Below are 14,589 nucleotides of genomic sequence, written 5' to 3'. Positions count from 1 at the left end.
TTTGCGCGTGGCTCAGGTAACAATTCAGAGATTATTACCTTTGAGGTTCTGCTTTTTAATTTGGATCCTAGCTCCTCATACTCCCTCAGCAGAACCTCATTCCTAGTTCTACCTATGTTGTTGGTTCCTACGTGGACCACGACAACTGGATCCTCCCCCTCCCACTCTAAGTTCTTCTCCAGCCGCGAGGAGATGTCTTTAACCCTGGCACTGGGCAGGCAACACAACCTTCGGAACTCTTGGTCGTGGCTGCAGAGAACAGTATCTATCCCCCTGACTATACTGTCCCCTACCACAACTACATTCCCTTTCACTCCCCCGACTTGAATGGCCTCCTGTACCATGGTGCCATGATCGGCTTGCTCATCCATCCTGCAGGTTTTTCCCTCATACACACAGGCAGCAAGAACCTCATACCTATTGGACGAGGGAAAAGGCTGACGCTCCTCTAGCACGGCACCTGGGGCCCCCTTACCTGCCTGAGTTGCAGTTACACCCTCCTGTCTCTGACCATTAACCAGACCTGTACCACTACCTAACCTAAGGGGTGTGACTGCCTCCTGGATCAAAGTGTCCAGGTAACTCTCCCCATTCCTAATGCCCCGCAATGTCTGCACCTCAGACTCCAGCTCAAAAACTCTTGAGCTGAAGTTCCTCAAGATGCAGGCACTTACTGCAAACGTGGTTATTCGGGATCACAATGTTCTCCACAAACTCCCACATGCTGCAGTTGCGGCACACCACCTGCACTACCATCCCTATATTGAAGGGATAATTACTAGGCCTAGCCCCTTTAGGGCTACCCCAGATCAGGCGTATTCCTCAGATGTTCACTTTCAATTAAAGTTTGAGGTAGCCGAATCCTAAAGACGCTTAATTGGGTCTAAAGGTCTGGACCATCTCTCCCTAAAGGAAAGGAACAACCTGAAAATGTTACCGTCCTCCAGATAGCACTTTTAATAAGTTTAGCTAGACTGTAATGTTCCGGATATTATGAGGGTCCGGAAAACTCCCCCAGAATTCTGCAACTCCTCACCAGAGAGTGTACGGAGATTGAGTTTGCGAGTTTGATACAGAAATATTATGAGATAATTCTAAAAATATATATTTATTAAAGAACCGACATGTAATTTACAGTTGGTGAGTCAATTGCAACATTAACAGTTCCAAAAAGAGAAAGCTTACAATTCTATTATCAGAGAACCTTACTCTCAAATCTTAACTTCGCTACAGTTTTACAGTTCTTAGTTTTCTACAGGATATCCACCAAAATCAAATACCTTTGATCCTTGAGGTACAAAGAGTTGGAGACTTACAGAGCTGCCTCTGAAGCTGAGAATCGCTTTGCCCCTTTAAAGCGAGTCTACTATCCCATTTGAGAGTTCAATATTTATACCCTTTTCCAATGGTATTTCCTTTTAAGGTTTTCTGCTGATGTAAGCTAATTATCTCGTCATTTTTCTGCTGACCCTTGCAATTCTTACAGTCACCTCAGCTGGTAGCATTACAGAATTATGTCTCTCCTCTAGGTGTTCTAAGTTTACCATAAAAACGGTGTAACGGCAGGTGCGTTTTACTTGATGTCATTTTTACGAAGACAGATGTTTGTTACTTTTATGTGCTTCTTTATGAGGTGTATAAATGAGAACACTTAACCAGGGTGAACCATTGTCTTGTTCCCAAAGGTTCAGACTGTCGGAGACTTTAACATTCTTTTTCAATAAGGTTATTGATTCAGTGTCCACAACTATCTTATCTCTATAGCCAGAATGCTTTCACAGCTTTTTCATAGTTAGGTTTCTAGATTTCCAGACCCAGTTTGTCATGTTTTAATAAGGTCAAAATTCTTTAATAGAATGGTGCATTTTTCTGAATAGGTTATATGCCTTATTCCTTCACAATATGACCTTGTTCTATTTAATTAAATTTGTAATTAAGTAACTTAGTTTACAGTGTAGTTTATTGACTACTTACTTGATCTAGATTAAGTTAAGGGTACTGCAATTAAATATCTACTTGTAACACAAAGCACTACAAGTGGTGTAGGCAAAAAGCAACAACTCCTTCTCCCTCCTCTCCGAATTCCCACTCTTTCCAAATTCCCAAATAAAACACGTTGTTCAAGTCCACTCCGTTTAATCTGGCGCGGTGCCTAAGTGTAAAATTTATGAATCAATCCTTAATTAAAAAAGTGCTGAAATTATACTGTAGGTTCATCAGAATGGAAAAAAGGATCTGAAGACATGTTAACATTTTGAATAGAGGTCTTAAAGTTGTGAAGTTTCTGAATTCTGAGAAAGTGCCCTCCCACAAAGTATAAACCTGCATTCTCTTAGAGGATTACTGATCTGTTGTGCATTTCCAGTATTTGCAAGTTTTTTTTTTACATCTACTGGTAAGATTTTTGTATACCTAATATTGGGATACCTTATTTTGGGGTAAGGTGGAGGGAGAAAGCAGAACATTTTTCATATAAATCAAACAGATTTTTGGTAAATGAGTTAACTTTTTGCTTAGTTTGTGGAATTGAAGAGCAATATCATCTAGAAATCCCTTACAAACCTGGGACAGTATCTTGCAAAGGAAAATGGTGTGCAACATCTTGATTACTGACAAATTTTGGAGCTCTTAATTAAAACAAATCACATTGCAGAATTTCATGATCCAGTCTGCAGCAACATACTCCATCCACCATGGTGCTGCTTTGAACTCTTTTGTTCAAAGGAGACGGAGGAAAATTTTCCAGGAAGATAGTCTTATAAACTTCCCAGTGCAGTGATGATGTAACATTGTCATACAAGAGACCTTTTTAAATGTGTTCCACAAATCCTTATGGTATCTTTTCAAAATTGTTTCATCTGACAGTTGCTGCCTTCTACAGTATATAGAATTACAACATGGAAATTGGCCATTTAGTCCTACCAGTTTGTGTTGGTATTTATCCTTCATATGAGCAGTACTCCTAATCACTTGTGCCTGCCATGTTGCCATATTTATTCCCTTTTCATTCAATCACCTATGTAATCTATTATTAAATGTCTCTGCTTCAGTCACTAATGCATTCCACAGCCTCACAATCAAGTGTAAAAATAGTTCTCCTGCTCCTAAATCTCTTACATTTACTCTTGTATCTATATCCACTTATTCTAGATCTCTCATTCTGTTTTAGCTACTTTGTCACATTATTTCATAATTTTAAACACCTCCATGAAATCATCCTTTAGAGTTATACAGCATAGAAAGAGGCCCTTCGGCCCATTGTGTCCGCGTCGGCCATCAAGCCCTGTCTATTCTAATCCCATTTTCCAGCACTTGGTCCGTAGCCTTGTATGCTATGGCATTTCAAGTGCTCATCTAAATGCTTCTTGAATGTTGTGAGGGTTCCTGCCTCTACCACCCTTTCAGGCAGTGAGTTCCAGATTCCAACCACCCTCTGGGTGAAAAAGTTTTTCCTCAAATCCCCTCTAAACCTCCTGCCCTTTACCTTGAAACTATGCCCCCTGTTTATTGACCCCTCTACTAAGGGGAAAAGTTCCTTTCTATCTACCCTATCTATGCCCCTCATAATTTTGTACACCTCAATCAGGTCCCCCCCTCAGCCTTCTATGCTCTAAGGAAAACAACCCCAGCCTGTCCAGTCTCTCTTCATAGCTGAAGCGCTCCAGCCCAGGTAACATCCTGGTGAATCTCCTCTGCACCCTCTCCAATGCAATCGCATCCTTCCTATAGTGTGGCAACCAGAACTGCACACAGTATTCCAGCTGTGGCCTAACTAGCGTTTTGTACAGCTCCATCATAACCTCCCTGCTCTTATATTCTATGCCTCGGCTAATGAAGCCAAGTATCCCATATGCCTTTTTAACCACCTTATCTACCTGTCCTGCCTTCAGGCATCTATGTACATGCACACCAAGGTCCCTCTGTCCTTCCTTGGGTCCTACCATTCATTGTGAATTCCCTTGCCTTGTTGGTCCTCCCAAAATGCATCACCTCACACTTTTCAGGGTTAAATTCCATCTTGTGATAGTTATGTTTTCTAAATATTAAAGGAAACATGTGCCTTAATTTGGTATTAATGGTGGTGGGAAACTCATACTGTAATCTTATCACTAAACTTTCAAAATTATTTTTTTTACAAAATGGAGTAACCCTGCCCAAGCTACTGTTTTGCAGGTGGATAAGAAACCTTTGCATCCGAGAGCTTATCCGAGGGTGAAGACTGCCAAGCAAGAGTGATACCAAATTTGTTGGGGAGTCAGAACAAAAAAGAAAAACTGCAAATAATGAAAATCTGAAATAAAAACAGCGCTGCAAATATGCAGCAACTCTGTCACTGCCTATAAAGAGAAAAGATTGGATAACGTTTTGGGTGCAGTCCCTTTATCAACTCACACCGGGTCTACATCTGAAATGTTGGCCAAAAATTCACTGCAATGGTGATAGTAGCCAGAAGGTCCCCACAGCCTACCACGCAGATTGGGTGACCGCTTTGCGGAACACCTCCGTTCAGTCTGTAAGGGTGACCCCGAGCTTCCGGTCGCCTGTCATTTCAATTCACCGCTCCATTCCCACTCGGACCTCACCGTCCTTGGCCTCTTGTACTGTTCCACGGAAGCTCAACGTAAACTCGAGGAACAGCACCTCATCTTCCGATTAGGCACTCTGCAGCCTTCCGGTCTCAATATCGAGTTCAACAATTTCAGATCATAACCTCGGCCCCTATTTCATTTTCACTTATATTTTTCCACTCCTTTCCTTCCCCCCCCCCCCCCCTTTCCTTTTGTTTCTCTCTCACACCTGGCAGCTATCTTTTGCCCTGCCAGTACACTTTACACCTAATCACAGCCTATTACCATCTCGTCTAGCTTCTAATCTCTTTTACTTCTTTTGGTTCTTTTATTCTTTTGTCCGATCGCAGCCCTGCCTTCGATCTAGTTCCTTTTCTCTCCAGTTTTGAAGAAGGGTCAAACCCGAAACGTCAACTCAAATTTCTCTCCACGGATGTTGCCTGACTTGCTGAGTTTTTCCAGCATTTTCTGTTATTTCGGATTTCCAACATCTGCAGTATTTTGCTATCCAACTATTTAATTGATTGTTGCTCTGTAGTAAACAGGTTGGCCTAGAAATTCGTCTCGGACGGTGGCGCAAAACGGGCGGTATCCGATCGGTTGCCCGTTATACGCAACGCCTGATGCTCAGTTCCATTGACTGTAATGTAACTGAATATCAGGCGCGGAGTATAACGGATGGCCGATCCGATACCACCTGTTTTGTGCCACCGCCCGAGACGAATTTCTAGGCTGTCGAGATTATTGAAACCCCTAGTTTTCTTTCTTGATGATTTTGTCGCTACAGATGCTTACCAACTGGTTGTATACGAGCATCATCTCTTTTTGTTGGGGAGGCGCGAGTGGCTTTTGGCTCCAAGAAACCTTTGGTTCTCACAAACCCTTCATTTATTCAGCTTTGCGCACAACATAACCTGTAAACTCAGTGCGTGCAATAAAAACAGAAAAGGTTGAAAAACACAGCAGCCAGGCAGCATCTGTGGAGAAACAGACATTTCAGGTCGATGACCTTTCATCAGAACTGGAAGATGTTCGAGATGAAGAGTTTTTCATTAAGTATTTGTTTCAGTGAGTGTATTTATGGTGCTGAGGTGGAAGGTTTGATGAGGACACTCGAGACATCACAGGCTCAGCAACCAATCAGCGGCTCTGGATCCTGGAGTTGAATTTATTCCCTTAATAATAAATTACATTTAAACACCAAACCGAAGTCTGGTCACCCTTACGTTTTAATTCTTGAAATGGCACCGCTTCCATTACTTTTTAACATCCTGGTGGCCGCTGTTTTATGGTATCAAATATTGAAAAAGACACTACGAACCGGATCTAATTACAGGCCGATTTTAGCACATTTCTGGCTGCGGCAGCGGGCGGAACTTATCTCCAGGGCTGGTTTCTGTCGGAAGATACAGAGGGTGACGCTGGCCTGTGAGTCCGTTTGGAAAATTGAAATCCGTTCGGCACGCGGCGGCCCGAGCGCGGAGCGTCTCCAGGTAACGGCGGCCCGAGCGCGGAGCGTCTCCGGGTAACGGCGGCCCGAGCGCGGAGCGTCTCCGGGTAACGGCGGCCCGAGCGCGGAGCGTCTCCAGGTAACGGCGGCCTGAGCGCACGGAGAATATTGCGCTTCCCCGGTCAGCAGCCGTCCAGGGAGAGTCTCGAGGATCCGGTCACCTTCGCAACTTCAACCCCCTACTGTGGTTGGAGCCGGACAGAGTGATGTGGTCTCCGCTCCCGCTGGAGTCCTCGCGCTGACCGACACCGCTACCGCCACTGACTCCTGTACATCTCTCAACAGCCCCAGCCCCAGCCCCCGCTGATCACCTGCCTCTCCCTCTCCTCCTTGTCCCTCTCACTCTAATCCCTTACTTCTCTCCTCTTTCAAACTCCATCCCACCTTTATTCCACAGTTCTTCCCCACCTTCCCCAAACTCACCTACTTCAGGAAGTCTAGTTCATCTGTTCACTTGACCCCCTTCCCTTCAAGTTCAAGAACTACCAAACTTGCTCTCCTTAGCTCCCTGCTTGCTGATATTAAGAGTCCAGGGAGTGAGTACACGCGACACTAAGCATGTTCAATTAGCGCGGAGTGACCACCAACATAAGCAACTAGATTGTTGCATTATATAGCCAAAACAGTAAAATATAAGTTACATGGGCCGAATGGCCGCCTTTTGTGCCGTAAACATCTTTGATTCTATGAAGTCCTGCTCAAGCTGCACAGTGCTCCGTGTCAGCCCAGACCTTGAGTACTGCATCTGTTTCTCGTCACTGAAACACAAGGGAGACATTCAAGCACTGAAGGCAGTGTAGAAGAGAGCCACAGGGCTGTTCTCTAGTCCAATATTGTCTAGTACAGGCACTAATTTTAGTAGAAAATGTTTTACATACACTAGATACAGGTAAATGTACTTGACATGTATATTTACTGAATGGTGGTAGATGTTTTTAAGTAACCCAGTAAGAAACAACGATGATCAAAAAAAGGTGAGAGTGACAGCCCTTGACATCAAGGCAGCATTTGATCGAGTGGCATCAAGGAGCCCCTGTAACATTGAAGTCAATGGGAATCGAGGAAAACACTCCACTGTTTGGAGTCGTACCTAGTACAAAAGAAGATGGTTGTGGTTATTGGAGGGCAATTATCTCAGCCCCAGGACATCGCTGCAGGAGTTCTTCAGGGCAGCGTCCTAGGTTCAACCATCTTCAGCTGCTTCATCAATGACCTTCACTCCATCATAAGATCAGAGTGGGGATGTTCGCTGATGATTGCACAGTGTTCAGTTCCATTCACAACTCCTCAAATAATGAAGCAGTCTGTGCCCACATGCAGCAAGATCTGGACAACATTCAGGGTTGGGCTGATAAGTGGCGAGTAACATTTGCGCTACACAAGTAGCCAGGCAATGACCAGCTCCAACAAGAGAGAGTCTGGCCAACTCCCCTTGACATTCAACGGCATTACCATCGCCAAATCCCCCAACATCAACATCCTGGTGGTTACCATTGATCAGAAACTTAACTGGACCAGCGACATAAATACTATGGCTCCAAGAGCAAGTCAGAGGCTGGGTATTGTGTGGCGAGTGACTAACCTGCTGACTCCCCAAAACCTTTCCACTTTCTACAAAGCACAAGTCAGGAGTGTGATGGAATACTCTCCGCTTGCCTGGATGAGAGCAGCTCCAACAACACTCGAAGCTCGACACCATCCAGTACAAAGCAGCCCGCTTGATTGGCACCCCATCCACCACCTTAAACATTCACTCCCTCCACCACCGGCACACCATGGCTGCAATGTGTACCATCTACAAGATGCACTGCAGCAACTCGCCAAGGCTTCATCAACAGCACCTCCCAAACCTGCAACCTCTACCACCTAGAAGGACAAGGGCAGCAGGCGCATGGGAACACCACCACCTCCAAGTTCCCCACTAGTCACACACCATCCTGACTTGGAAATCTATTACCGTTCCTTCATCGTCGCTGGGTCAAAATCCTAGAACTCCCTCCGTAACAGCACTGTGAGAGTACCTTCACCTCACGGACTGCAGCAGTTCAAGAAGGCGGCTCACCACCACCTTGTCAAGGGTAGTTAGGGGTGGGCAATAAATGCTGGCCTTGCCAGTGACGCCCACATCCCATAAATGAATAAAACACTCACACACTCTGTTTTTCCTCTTACCATTTTACCAACAAAGGCATATCTCTCTTACTGATCTCTCTGTTCCTTCCGATCGTTCTCTCCCTTTCTCCCTACCTGTGTCTCTTTCTTCCTCCTGATCGAGCACGTGCTCTCTCCTGATCTCTCTTTCCTCCCAGCTTGCTCCCTCTTCCCCTGATTCATTCTTCCCCAATCTCCTGCCTATATCTCTTTCGCCTTGATCATTCTCTCTCTCTCCCTGATCTTTCTTTCAGCCCCATATCTTTTTCATTCTCCCACTCTATTTCTCATGTTGAAGATAAAATTTGCTGCTCTGGTACAAGCCACTGGGCTGTTATTGGTGCTGCAGGGTTTTTTTATATCCCCTTTATAATTTTATTCTTTCTATGTGGCTATTGAGTACATTAAAAGTGACGTGGGTTAAGAGCATGCCTGCTGTGGGCACTTAATAATAGACAATAGTGTATTTTCCCTATCCAGCCCAAGAGCCCAAGGTTTCCCTACTTGGGGACTATGAATGGATCAGACATATACCATTGATAACAGCTGCCTTGGATATGGTCCAGAGAACTCAGGATTGTCAGTAGGAAGCAGACTGAAGTAACCTTTTCTATCAATATTATATATTGCTTAAACACATGGTAATTTGTCAGAATGCATTTTCTTTTTCTGGCTTTTCAGCTTTGGCCACACCTGGTTTAGAGTTTAAAACCCCTCCCTTCTTGATCTTGGAGTTAGTTTGGGCTGTGAAGCAGAAGACTTTTGTTATGCTAATATAAATGAGTGATACAAGTTTCCAAGGGAAAATAAAACAGTGCTTGTTTGATGACTGTTAATTGAATATGCCCCAGTGCTGAATTAATGGAATCTGGGATAACATTTGTATAAGGTTGGCCCGAGGTCACTATTCCAACCAGTGACTTGCTTGAGTTATTCTTGGAAACACACCACAATGTGACGGCGACAGCTGCATTAGGACTGATGCTGAGGCTTTTGCTACATCCAGTGGCGGACTGGGGTTCAGGCTTCGGAATTATGCTAATATACAATATTCATATGTTTTACACCACTTTGTTTATTCTCCCCCAACAATGTGCCCCAGCCCCAGTTTCAGAAAAGCACCAATGTGACACCTTCCCATTTCCCACAACAGCCATTTTGTGGCCTTGCCGAGCGAGATTGCCCCTAATTAGCATAAAATGATCAGTTTTGTGCAGTGGGCCCATGCTGTAGTAACTAGATTGAGACTGCCCAAACTTAATTAATGTAGGACCTTCACAGAACCTCACAGACAGATGAGACTTTAATTCCATCAATGTGGGCTAGATTTGAATCAGGTCCTAGAGCTGAAGGGCCAATGTCGAACACACAGGAACAACGTCTTTACCTGATGGTGCTTATATTGATAACCCTCTTTCTTATTCTGCTGGCAATGCTTGCATAATATCCACAATTTAAAATGTAGATTTATACTGGAAAAGTTTGAGGTATTATCCCATTGTAACATGAAACCTGCTTTTATTAAGTTGCATTCTCTATCTTTGATCAATATGGCAGTTTATGAATTTGGTAACAGTGGTGGAAAACTTCAGTTCCCAGAGGTTAAAAACCCTGAGAATGTGAACCTAATCACTGTTGGTTAAGTAAAAAGGAGAATGCAGATTAGGTGATTGCTTTGCTGAACACCACTGTTCTGTCTGCAAGAGTGACCTCCAGCTACTCGTGGCTTGCCACTTGTACTGCCCTTCCAATTCCAACCCTGACCTCCCTGTCAATGAACTTGTACAACGGAGATAAACGCAAGCTTCAAGAACAGTATCTCATCTTTCACCTAGGTGCCTTGCAACTGTCTGGCCTGAACATTGACTTTAGCTATATCCTATTTTCAAACCTGCTTTATTTTCATACTTGACTCACAGGAGTTCTAGCTATCCAATTTTCTTGCATCTCCGATCCCACTTCCTTAGCTATTTACCACACACGCTTTGTTTCTTTAAAGTCATGATGTTTCTGTCCATTAGTTGACTGAAATGATCTGTTGCATCATTCCACATAAGACCCCTCTCTGGTTTTGTGTTTTTTATGTATCCTCCTTTTTCTGATTGTATTAATATGCCTCTCTTCCTCTTAATTTTCAGTTCTGAATGAGATTCTGCACCCAAAATGTAAACTTGTCTGTTTTCTCCACAGATGCTGATTAGTCTGTGGTGTGTTTCCAGCATTTTCTGCTTTTTGTTACTTTTACATAAATTGATTGGCACCCAATGAGAGCTAAGAACACAAAAGTACTCAGTAAGACTTTCACAACATGGTTACTATTAACTTCAATATGTGTAGTAAGACATTTTTTTTCTTTCCCACAAAGAAATGCTGAAGAAGGTTGGCAGAAAACCAGAATCTGAGTCTGAGAGAGAGGACCCTGACGTCTGCAAGAGAGTCAGATTAGATCCAGATGTCACCAGCACAGTTCTCAACTTCAAAAGCCCAGCCAGCCTGTTTGAGAGTCTGATTTCTCCCATTGGAAGTAAAAAGTTCTTCAGTGAATATTGGGAGCAGAAGCCCCTGTTAATTCAGAAGAATGACCCTTCAGTAGCTGTTTACTACCAATCATTATTTAAGTTTGATGATTTAAAGGAAATCTGCAGGGATGATGTGTTCTACGGTAGAGACGTTAATTTTTGTCGATGTGTAAGTGGGAAGAAGAAGGTTTTAAATAAAGATGGGAAGGTTAACTACACGCAATTAAAGAAAGACTTTGAACAGAAGAAAGCTACAATACAATTTCACCAGCCACAGCGGTTTAAGGTATTGTTTGAGTGTTATCTGTTTTCATGTGTGATTTGTAGTATAAATATCTTTTTGATTTTCATTCTCAGTGCAAAGCACACATTTTTTTTTTAAAGGATGAATTGTGGAAGATCCAGGAAAAATTGGAATGTTTCTTTGGCTCATTAGTTGGATCTAATGTTTACATCACCCCTCAGGGTTCTCAGGGTCTACCACCCCATTATGATGATGTTGAGGTATGATTTAAAAACTTCCTTTGCTGCTCTCATTTCAGGATTTTGAGTAGATAAAAAGGCATGGTATGTTTTGTTTGATGAAAAAATCTTCTTTGATTATGCAGGTTTATATTACTGTATATGGCAAAAATTAGGATACTTGTGTTCTATAATTTTCTAATTTACCTGGTAAATGAGTTTTAAAAATCTGTACAATGCATTAACAGAGTATATGGTCATATGCTTTTATTTTGATTTTCTTGTATTTTGTTAGTAGATCATCATTTTGGTGACTGTTTGTTACTTCCTGCAACTAATATCAACCTATGCCAAGAACCTATGTTCATTTTATTCATGTATTCATACTGTAGGGTGAGCAAAGTATGTGTGTGTGTGTATAATATATACATTCGTTGTATACGTTTCTCTTTTTCCTTCTCACATATTTTACAATAAAATATTTATGCATGTGTAGTACAGCAACAATTCAGTTCTGAGCCTGGGAAAGAAAAATGAAAGAGAAATATTTCTACTCCTTTTCATGGATTGCTTATTTGAGTACAGTAGTCAGAACAATTACAAAAATCCAACTAGTTTAATTTCTTGTGATATTTCTTTGCATTGACAGGTGTTTATTCTGCAGCTGGAGGGAGAGAAGCACTGGCGACTCTACAAACCCACTAAACCTTTAGCCCGTGAATACAGCACAGAACCTGAAGACCGGATTGGAAGTCCAACCCATGAATTTACATTAAAAGTAAAGAATTAATAGTATCAGTGTGTACTCAATTGGATTTGCCAATTTTTCTATTTTCTTTTTATTTTTTTACTCACCTGTGACAAATGACTATGGAACACTTTTTTTTTTTCAATTTGTATTCTGTAACATTCTCTTATTTTCTGGTATGGCAGGGGCCAATAAGGTTACCTCTAAATAATTAGCTTTATTCTTGTGGCTTTGTTAACAGAAAACTGTAGCACTCATACATGGGTTTACTCAGTACTGCCCTGTGACACTGAACGTTCAAGAAGCATTTAATCTACAGCTGTAGCGTCCGTACAAAGCATTTTTACTTTGCTTAGATGCTGTGATTATAATGTAAACGCAGGCTGAATCAAGTGTCAGGGCCTGACCAGATACCAGAAGGATCCCTTTAGAAGGCAGCCTTGGTTGAGGGTTAGTTCAGGCTTTCATATTCGATTTATACTCTCAATTTAGTATCAGTGCAAAGCGGTTTCAGGTTCACACTGATGTTAAACTATTGGTGTGTGACTACATCTTACACTAAAACAGAATGTTTCAAACGCACCCAAATGTACGTTATGTGCCTGTCCAATTAACATTTTCAGTGGATCCTTCAGAAATATTGATTTAAAAAAAAAAAAAAAAAAAAATTGTTCTGAGCATGGGGGCGACACTGGCAAGGCAGTGTGTACTGCCTAGACCTAGTTATTCTGAGCCCATTGAAAGCCAACCATGTAGTGTGGGACTGGAGTCACATGTAGGCCAGACTGGTTAGGGGTGGCAGGCTCCTTTCCCTGAAGGACTTTAGTGAGCCATTGAGTTTTTACAACAATCTGTTAGCTTTCATGGTCATTTTCTAGTCTATAAATTGCCTGATATTTTGAGTTCAGTTTCACAACTTGCCATGGTGGGATGTGAACTCATGACCTCTGGGTTGCTAGTCCGGTACCATAACCACTGTTTATTTACATGCTTAGCTCTTGTAAAACTACACAAACCGCTACTTAATAATTATAATTTATTGTCTTACTTTCTCTGAAGCTGAGGTTGCAACATTTAATAGGGGAATGTAAAGCTAGGGGAAGTACTTTCTCTACCACAGTGTATGCAACCGTTAATGATTTGTGTGGCTTGGGGATCTTCCAGATCAGTTAGCAGATCACCTTGAACCACCAGCTCATTAAAATTAATTAAACTGCTTTGGAGTGTATGCCTCTTTAACTTATGGAGCAGTGTTCACAGTTGTCCTCCAATTAGACGTAAGACGGTGTTGTGGGTGGGGGAGGTAAGAGCACTGGATGTAGCATGCCTTTTGGAATAAATAACGCTGTCACTTAATGCTAGTGGAGAATGTTCAATTCTGCAGGATGTTCACCTTTCACTTTGACTATCTCAAATAAACAAGATATACAGTTGATTGACATTTCTACATTTAAAGTACGTGAATTTGAGTTTTAGTAACCATTTGAGTGAACTTTAAAATAGGAATAGGAAATCAGAAAAATTGTTCGATAATACAACATTGAAGAACTAGTCTTGACGTTCAATAGCTGATCAAGTTGTTATGCATGTGGCAACATTTTCCATATTTCTGTACTTGTGATGGAACAATCAAGTAGTTTTAATTATAACCGTGGGATGTTTTACTACATTAAAGGCGCTATATAGATGCAAATTGTTGTTAGAAATTTCATAGAACACAATAAATAGTGGGCGTGAAAAGAAAATAGAAAATAAACATCATTGCTATAACAAGAAATAAGCAATATAAACAATACTGCATGGGCAAAATATGGAAAAGTTACCCTACTGAATCCATTTACTTGCACAGCATGATTAAAATGCAATAAACTAATGCTGGAAATGTCCTTTTTTTCTAGCCAGGTGATCTGTTATATTTTCCCAGAGGAACAATCCACCAAGCAGATACCCCAGCTGGCGGCTCACATTCTACCCACATTACCATAAGCACCTACCAGAACAAGTAAGAGCATTTTATTCTGGCTTATGCTTTGTAGGGATTTTGCACATGAAATGAATAACTTTTCGTAGCAATTAATTCTTGCTCTGAATATCCTTATTCTCTGACCAGTTTGTACTTTAGCAGTTCAATGACTAACCAAAATGCAAACTGAAGTCCACAAACATTCTTACTCTCAGTCTGTTTATTAATGAGGTTGATATATGGGGTAAGATTGCAGATGGTGTGATTGTATTGTCACTATCCACCTAGCCATTCTGCATCAAATATGATGGGCATAAAAAAAAATGTTTGTTATCAATTCAAACTTCTAGGTGCAGTGGGCTTCACCTAGTCTTACTATTAAAAGTCCGACCAAAATAGTACCCATTTCTTGTAAATGCCTTAATTCACCTCATATTTATCCCAAAGTAATGATCTAAAGCGAAGACAGAGGAAATAAACAACTATTACGGATTTTTTTTAAAGGTAAGCGGGACACGATAAAATAATTGTACTTGTATAGGAAAGTGGATGGAAATAGCTTTTTTTCCCAAAAAATGCTACGAGAACCAGCAGTAGAAAGCGCAAAAATGACAGAAAATGAGGGTGAATATTTTAAGAAACTAAAAATACAAAAGAAATAATTTGAA

At 41.7% G+C, this 14,589-nt stretch overlaps 1 protein-coding gene across 5 annotated transcripts in view; it reads left to right on the top strand.

The window, feature by feature from the left end:
• The first annotated feature begins 5,809 nt into the window (after positions 1-5,809).
• The window catches only part of riox2 (ribosomal oxygenase 2), a 46,462-nt gene continuing 37,682 nt past the window's right edge, over positions 5,810-14,589 (top strand). Inside the window, exons 1-5 of one of the 5 annotated variants that reach the window (XM_086006609.1) lie at positions 5,810-6,061; positions 10,595-11,034; positions 11,133-11,252; positions 11,860-11,988; positions 13,857-13,960. In XM_086006609.1, coding sequence (XP_085862735.1) covers positions 10,597-11,034; positions 11,133-11,252; positions 11,860-11,988; positions 13,857-13,960 — 791 coding nt within the window. In that variant the 5' untranslated portion in view covers positions 5,810-6,061; positions 10,595-10,596. Of the gene's footprint in view, positions 6,158-6,372; positions 6,615-10,594; positions 11,035-11,132; positions 11,253-11,859; positions 11,989-13,856; positions 13,961-14,589 lie in introns of those variants that run through there. The other 4 variants (XM_086006606.1, XM_086006604.1, XM_086006605.1 and 1 more) reach the window with 4 other exon arrangements.

Source organism: Somniosus microcephalus, chromosome 14, assembly GCF_052327205.1.
Source record: "Somniosus microcephalus isolate GS21.2 chromosome 14, FLI_Smic_1.0, whole genome shotgun sequence".
NCBI lineage: Eukaryota > Metazoa > Chordata > Chondrichthyes > Squaliformes > Somniosidae > Somniosus > Somniosus microcephalus.
Note: the sequence above shows the minus strand (reverse complement) of the source record. Positions and strands in the feature narration are given on the sequence as shown.